At 41.5% G+C, this 7875-nt stretch overlaps 2 protein-coding genes across 2 annotated transcripts in view; one reads left to right on the top strand and one right to left on the bottom strand.

The window, feature by feature from the left end:
• The window catches only part of LOC145491041 (uncharacterized), an 8326-nt gene extending 5419 nt beyond the window's left edge, over positions 1-2907 (top strand). Inside the window, exon 3 of the mRNA XM_081470182.1 lies at positions 1718-2907. Within this exon, the coding sequence (XP_081326308.1) occupies positions 1718-2192 (475 nt within the window). The 3' untranslated portion in view covers positions 2193-2907. The remainder of the gene's footprint in view (positions 1-1717) is intronic.
• A 185-nt stretch (positions 2908-3092) lies between these two features.
• LOC145490078 (uncharacterized) lies at positions 3093-6550 on the bottom strand. Its single transcript, XM_081469186.1, has one exon. The coding sequence runs from the start codon at positions 6162-6164 to the stop codon at positions 3558-3560; it is 2607 nt and encodes an 868-aa protein (XP_081325312.1). The 5' UTR covers positions 6165-6550; the 3' UTR covers positions 3093-3557.
• Between the last annotated feature and the right edge of the window lie 1325 nt (positions 6551-7875).

Genomic DNA, 7875 nt, shown 5'->3' with positions numbered 1-7875 from the left:
CGCATGGCAAAGATTGCAGGTGTGTAGTGCCAGCTGTTGTTTTCACGCGGGGTAACCAGCTTTCCAACAGCAAGAGTTTCAGAATTTATTGTTACGTTCTTAGGAATTTGGCCTCTAGAATGAGAACTTTTAGGGCTTCACTGCGGGTGTCTGTTCCCCTGACGCCTTTTACCATGGCTTGTTGCCTGGTAATATAGGCCGTTTGTTTTTTCGTCAAAGCTATTAGCCTCTAGCCTCTAGCCCCTAGGCTCTTCCAGGCTTTCAGTCAGTGCTTCAATCCCCTCTTTCCTTTTTTTTCGCGCGCTGATTTTCGAGCTACGCCCCAATTAGCTAAACGCCTGAAGTTACTTGTTCCCTCAAATTAGTCCAAAACAATTTTCGTCATCCCCTTTAAACGCAGAGGGAATTTCCATGCTTGCACACGGTCGAGGAAAGCAGCCAAAACGAATGTAAAATTACAGTTGCATATGCCTGAATTTTATTTAGACGATCTTTGCGCCGAACAAAATCGTTCATTTTACACTTTTGCAATAACAGGAGAGAACCTCTATGATTAGAAACAGCCGAAGAGCCTGTGAAAGCTTTCAAAATCACTCATAAAATAACGGCGAATACTTCAAAGATGGTTGAATCGGTCTTACACGTAATGGTGGATTAATGCAAACTTTGTAGCTCATTTTAGCTTTTCTTTCAGAAGCAATTCATAGCTACCAAAAGATAATTTGACAAGGGCAATCTTTTAAGGCTCCCCAAACCAATTTGTAAACTACAGGTACTGCTCTGTTTTAGGCGTCAGGTGTTAGTCAATTAAAATTGCACAAGAAAGAGGAATTTTCCACCTGCATATCCAGTGACTATTAAAAGGAAGCTAATTTGTCCGGCGAAGATAATAATCATCACAATTGAACAGATTCTCCCACCTCAAATAGTACGCTTGCTTACATCAAATATGATAACTCTAAGAGTTTAACAAGAATGAAAACAACAACAACAACCGAAAGCATTCCCTCGAATTTTGCGTAAATATTTACAGACTGAGTCGTATATAAAGAACCGCCGGGGGATGTTAGCTTGTTGCCATAACGATATCTGATGCTTAATTTAATTATTTTATAAATTGCTGAATGTCATTCTGACACTTCTAGTCCAAATTAGAAGTTTTTTTAGTCGTGACTGTTTTGTGTAGTTTTGCTCCACAGTAATTTAAAAGATACTAACTCTAACACTACTCGCTCTCAATCCTGACTATGCATTTTAAATGCTTCAACGATATCCCGCCTCAGTCACACATCAATCTACTTCCTATCACACATCACGCGATATTTTTGTTGAATTATGCATCACGCAAGCGCAAAACCATGAAAATCCTTGTAAAAAAAATGACGCCTGTCCACGTGATTCTCTCTAATGAGACACACTTCAACGAACATTAAGAACCCAGTTTTGACCAGGATGCAGTGCACGCTATGTAGCATTAGAAAACAATAGAAACCTCGCTATCATGTAACCAAAACAATAGCAGACGCGCAGAAAGCATTATGGTCAATACTCGGTCTTTAAGTTTGATTGTACGCGACTCCTCTTTCCTGTCAGATCCGCCGCTGTTGGTCGCCATGTTGTTCTCGGTTGTCCTCAGGAGTCCTTTTATTCTGTTTTCCCAGTGTCAAATTATATTTAAAAAGACACCAAGTTTTAAGAATCTACATTCAATTTCCAGGCACACAGAGCTTGAAGGCTTCGTTAAAGTGGATCCAAAAATAGTGGAAAGGCAGTACAACTACAGCAAGACAATGAAAGACCAAATCATGACACATGGAAGAAACGCCCTGGTCGCTGCCATTCTTCTCGGAATGATTCTTGGCGGAATAATAGCATGGAGGACCTACAAAAAACAAACTATTCCCATTGTGCTTGGAGTTTTAATCGGAGGAGGAACTGCAGTCACCATTGGTGGGCTACCTTATCTCGTTTTGACAAGTGTGGCAAGAAGAGGAGTATATAGATGGGAAAGCCTACAAGAACGGATATCGAAGCTTAAAGCCCTGGATAAGATCATAGACAAGAAGGGCGAGGATTTGTATCCTGTTGCTCACATACTGCTGGATAGAATTATAAACAAGCGTACTAGTGTAAGGGATGGATCAGAGGCACTGATTGAACAGTGCCAGGAATACCAAGGAACATCGTCTTAACAGACGTGTTTAAAAGAAACATTGATATCACTGAACTCTTCCTACCCCTCCAAATTTTGGGTCTAAACCTAAGTAGCGGGAAGGAGAGTTTAAACAGAACTGCCCATAGGGCATGGAAGGGAGAAATTCTGGTCTTAACTACACAGAAAAGTGTATAAGGTCTTGTGTTACACTACCCTATATTTCCCTTTATAATAATACATGTACATGTCTGAAAAGAGGCTTGGCTAAACGGTATTTTTTATACGTGGCATGTTTTACGTTTGTGGTTCTCGGTATAGCGGGCTGGCACTTCCCATAGCCTGTTCCAGGTGTTTATTTTCGCCTTTTCCCACAATCTGAGAAACTGGAACAGGAGAATCTTCCTGAAACTCAGGAACAGACTCATTTCCAGTTCTCCACCAACGCTTCGCGATTCGTGCTCATTCTTAGCTCTTCCACGCCATTTTGGCTTTCTCGTAGCGTTTATGAGATTGCCTGCAGTGCATGTGAGATAAGCATTCTCTGATTTTTCTTTCCGTGGTCGCTTCATATTATTGCATTTTATTCTTGATGGACAAAGAGAAGTAGTGTAAAGTGAAAGTATTTTAATCGTATACATGCCACAAAGTACGATACACCACTCTACAATCAGCGTGAAGAGGACTGAAGAGAAGCGTACATACTCAGCAGCCGTCTAGGTTTTTTGAGACGGCCGCGTTAAATATTGCAGTCGTTAATTGTAACCATTAGGTAATCTGGTATAAAGAACTGTTTTTACTCATTCATTACAGTTTGTCATAATAAATATTTTTATCCCTAATATATTTATGGAAACATTCACTTTCAAAAAATTACGAAATTTTTCGTCGTATTAAACGCTAAAATTTACCACCAAAAATTAAACATGAAAGTCTTCTAGCATACGTGTTATGGTTTGCAAGCATACATTCCTAAACATTACATGATTCCTTTCGATATATAATCAATCGAAAGCGGTCTTAAGTCATTCTTTATGGTCTTTATGTTCCTTGCTCATGATAAGCAATTCGTATAGGCTTTTATAACGAAAGCGCCGGTGTAGTCCAAATGGTTAAAAAGATCCGTCGATAATCAAAAAGTAAAAAAAAAAAATCAAATGTAACAGACGAACCTGTTTACAGTCAAAAGTTACTTTGACCACTGTAACTTTGTGTGGGATAACGTTGGGGAAACTTAATCTCCTGTCCTTAATATCAGCTAAGCTTCAAAGATTAGAAAGCGGGGCTGACGGTAGTGCTAGGACGCACGACCTAGCTATTTGTCGATGGTTCAACGTTTTTTAAAAGGGCTTACACCCTGCCGAGTGAACTTGCAGCTAACAAAACGATGACTTAATTGTATTTGTCACGTATCTTTCACGTAACCTTTCTTCGATTGTACATATGGAGCATGCACAAAAACTGGTTTAAATAATCCGTACTTCCAGCCATTGAGAGCTGCAAGTACAAACTGTATGGTCCTTGGCTTAACGACAAGGGACACTGGTAAAGCGACTGAGAACCGCGTGTCCTTGTGGATTCCCCCGAGTTTGACTCTCATGGTATTGTCTTTGCAAACATTCGCGACTTCGATGCTCAATAAGCGAGTTTGCTTCTTGGAAACAACCAGCCTTTTTAAATATCGGATCGTGACCAATAGGCATTTGGATTCGAGAAAACGCGTGGTGCTTTTCATTCCGTAGTCTATAAAATGGCGCGTGCGGATTAGTTTTTCCACGGCCGATCCTCCGCGCTTCTCGTGTTTGTTTGAATGGTGCACCGCGCATGTGCAAAGCTGGACGTCCACGAGTCTATCGACGCAAGTTTTGTATTTACCGTAGAAGCTAAGTCGCGTGTATTTTATCAAGGTGATGCTGTGTTCGCGAACGCTTGAATGTTTAAGATGAACTTCAAATCGTTCTTTCGATTTTACGCCGTAAGCTGGTTCAACGACTAAAACTAACGTAGTAATGTAGTGTTTGCCGACAAGCTCCTGTCTCGGCCGCTCAATGGATTTTCCTACATATCTGGCACAATTACCGAATCCACTATTGCGTTTTGCTTTTGTTCTACCCACTCCTCCCACTCCTCGCAAGTATTGCGTCTGTATCATGTTATTGATTTGCCCGAGGGCAAACTCCGCTAGCCAAATCACATCAGTCGATTGAGGGCTCAGAAGCTTTGTCCAGCCCTGGCATCGACACTTGACATCAGAGGAAAGACCTTTTATATCTGCGCAAGTGCGATTTGGCGAGACAGGTTTAAACAATCCGCTGGCTTCGACATTTGCGCTTTCGTCGTCCGTCATTGCTGCAATAGATGTAAGTGTGTGATGTAAGTCTGAAACCGTGACTAGGCGTTTCTGGTTTAGAATAAGCGCATTCATCCTATCCTTACCAAGCCGCTCTGCAACTTTGTGCGGAATTATCATAAAGAACATTGGGCTGTACACTTCTAAGCTGCCTGGAAGTGTCTCGATCGCGTAGTCCGTTGTCTTGCCACCGTGATCTGAAAGAACAATGCTCAGCGTGTTGTCACTTCTTGCCATTTCCTCAAGGAACTTGGACAAAATAATATCATCACTTCGAATGCGTTTTCCAGAGGGTTCGTGCCCTGTATTGAGATGCGTGTATGCTAGTGCTGGCGCTACTTCTGGGTTTCGATCGACCAGCGAGAGAAACCTCCTAACGTAAAACAAAAGATATTCACTCATCGATCTTCCGTCCCAGCAATGATTATTTTTGTAGTTTCCACTAAAAGGATTTGTAGCACCGAGCTCCTTTAAGATATCACAGGAGAGCAAAGTTAGGCCTTTATTGTCCACGTACGGACTAGTTGCTTGTTCAAAACTTTCAAAGACGCGTTTAAATGCCTCCGTAAAGGGCTTCACTTTTTTCTTGTAATCGGGCGAGAAAAAACTTCCCCATTCATCGAACCAGCATAGGTCCTCGTGCATTAAAGTTTGGTAACCAAATTGTTTGAATATCTCAGTAAGCACATTGATACCGTTCACTCGCTTTGGATTTTTGCCATTGCTGCTAGTGCCTTGTAGGGATTTCCCCGCCATCATGAATTGGGCATTTAGAAGAGTGTACGCCGCATAACTTTGAACGAGCTCAAAATCGAGAACTGTGGCCTGGAAGCTAGAAGCTCTATAAATATCGCGAAGGGACTGGGCCGTCCGTGGCATGGACCGGTAAAAGTGGGATCTTGAAACAGAATCCTCGAGAACAATATTTACATTTATTTTCTTTGCTGAGCGCGTGGTTTTCTCTGCTGCGCGTTTTAAAATTGGCGGGAAAATGAGAGCCTGCTTGACTTTTGTCCTTCCCATTTTACACTTAAGAAGGCAAGAGTTAAAACCTTGGATTGAATTCTGTGTGACTATCCCGGGCAACTCCTGCTCCAGTTCGCCTAGGCTGTGGAATTTAAGCCAGTTCTTTTCCTCGTCTGCGATCCCATATTCTGGATCAGAACAACCAAGGAGAATCGGCGATGATTTGGAACAAACGTCTCTCCAGCATGTCACTGACACCTTGTCTCTAGGACTGAACCGGGACTCGGAGAGAAACGTACAGATCGGTCGACTTGCTGGCTTTCTGCATCGAGGCGGCTCGGACGTCAGGTTGTACTCTCCAAAGTATTTGAAGGCCTTGTTACATTCTTCTTCTGTTTTCTTGTGCAACACACAGCTCATGTTAGGCGATGGGAATTTTTCTGAAGATTGTAATCCTTCGTACGAACACTGATGAGTGGCTGTAGAAGTTGAAGAGGCTCGAGCCTGCTCTGACGTTAGTTCTCTGGGATTTCTGTCGTCGTCGGACAACGTACGAAGTCGTTCCTCTAGTTCAACAGCTCTGTGTTTACTGAGGGTTACCGCTGCCTCCGTCATATCGTAGGCACCATGAATCAACAGGTGTTCAGGATAGGCTTCAAGGAGTGTCTTTTTATCTACAACGGAAAAAGCGGTCATGATGGCTACACAAGAGGCAAAGAAGTGTCGTCAGTCTTACAGGTTAAAAGTCAGGCTTAAGTTTCTTCCAGTCTAAGGAATTAATAGAGGCAGCGTAGCGAAGTCAGCTGTTAACTCCTGAGGCCCCAGAATGGGTCTGTGTATCCCATATCCCGTCAATTTTTGGCCTAAATATCTCGTGTCCAGTAAATTTCAACTTCAGCAACTATCAATTTTCCCACTCGATATCAAGGAAAATTTGTTCTAAACTTGACTTATCCAGTTAATGTTTCCCCACAAATATCCCGTTTCCCGTGAGTTTTTTTACCTTAATATCCTGCATTCCCCCCAAACCCCTTGTGTGACTTGTCTGTGGAGCATGGAGCGAAAACATTAGCCCTAGATTTCACGGACTAAGGAAGAGAAGGATTGTTTGTATTGTAAAACAACTCACCGAAGGAAGACAGATCATATTTCTGGCGTAGAATTATGATAGATTCCAGGCCCCACTCGGGATTTCGGTAAAGAAATATCAGTGACATCACAGCAAGGCATAGCAGAGTAAAAAACAGTTGTTTCTGTAAAGAGATAATATAACCAATTTACTAAAGTGAATATTCGAGGTTAGTATCCCATCAGGTTAGTGCTTATTTAATGTTTTCCGTACCATAAGGATGAGATACTAGTTCAAGGCAGCGATTCGTGAGGAAACGATTCATGAGGTCGAAGACAGAATTAGCTGCCACCTGATAGAAATCAAGAGCGAATAAACTAACAGTTTTAGAAGAATTCTAACTAAACTTCCTTCAAGTAATGATTTTCAATAATTATTTCTGTACATATCAAGTAGTAATACGCTTAAAGGACATTACGCACAAACTAAATTATCATTTAAAACTTGCAGCTAAGTACTCACTTTCATTAATTTATTAACAATTTTGAATTCTTTAAAGCCACTAAACAAAACGCGAATTTCCTTCTGTTAGACTTCACGGGATTCAAATTTTTCTGTAATATTTCTAAATCCTTCCAAATTAAACTTCGGAAGAAACGAAAAAACGTCGCCATTTTGTAGACGACCTCCGCTCAGTTCTCACCAATGGTCGATAGTGCGCGACAGCTCAGCCAATCAGATTGCATCTAAATTAGTAGAATTATACTAAGCAGAAAATTTGATTTACTGATCTGTTCTAATAATTTGGCGAGTCGTGAAAAAATTGTTCTGTAGTTGACGATTTCTCGGCCGTTATTCTCAACAACCGGCTACTTAACAAGTTACATATATTGAAATTATAAAGAGAAATTACACGTTGATCACTCTTGTAACTAAAGTAAAAGCAGAATAGTTAACCTCTTTAACGCCATAGTTCTTACTATTGATAGAAGACCCCTCGAGAAAAAGCATTCCTTCATCCTGTCACCTTCAAGAACATCAACGTTAGACTGCCACTCGTCCGGTCATGAGATGTTGTAAACAAAACTGGTGCTGGACCACGCGGCTATTGCACGGAGCACGTGCTGTTATACGGTGCGAGTCAGTCCTTGTCAGTCTTTAACCCCAGGCGGTTTGAGCAGCTTAATTAAGAACACAAACACCTTAACTTCAGACTGTGTGGGTCATGAACAAGGAACTAAATGCGACAGGCATCTCTTAAATTAACCCGAACAATTTAAAGAAAGGAAAAATTGACCGATCAGCGTGAAAAGACCAGAGCAGTACCTTTGTGGGTTC

This window comes from Orbicella franksi, chromosome 6, assembly GCF_964199315.1.
Source record: "Orbicella franksi chromosome 6, jaOrbFran1.1, whole genome shotgun sequence".
NCBI lineage: Eukaryota > Metazoa > Cnidaria > Anthozoa > Scleractinia > Merulinidae > Orbicella > Orbicella franksi.
The sequence above is the reverse complement of the archived record's forward strand: the minus strand, read 5'-3'. Positions and strand labels throughout refer to the sequence as shown.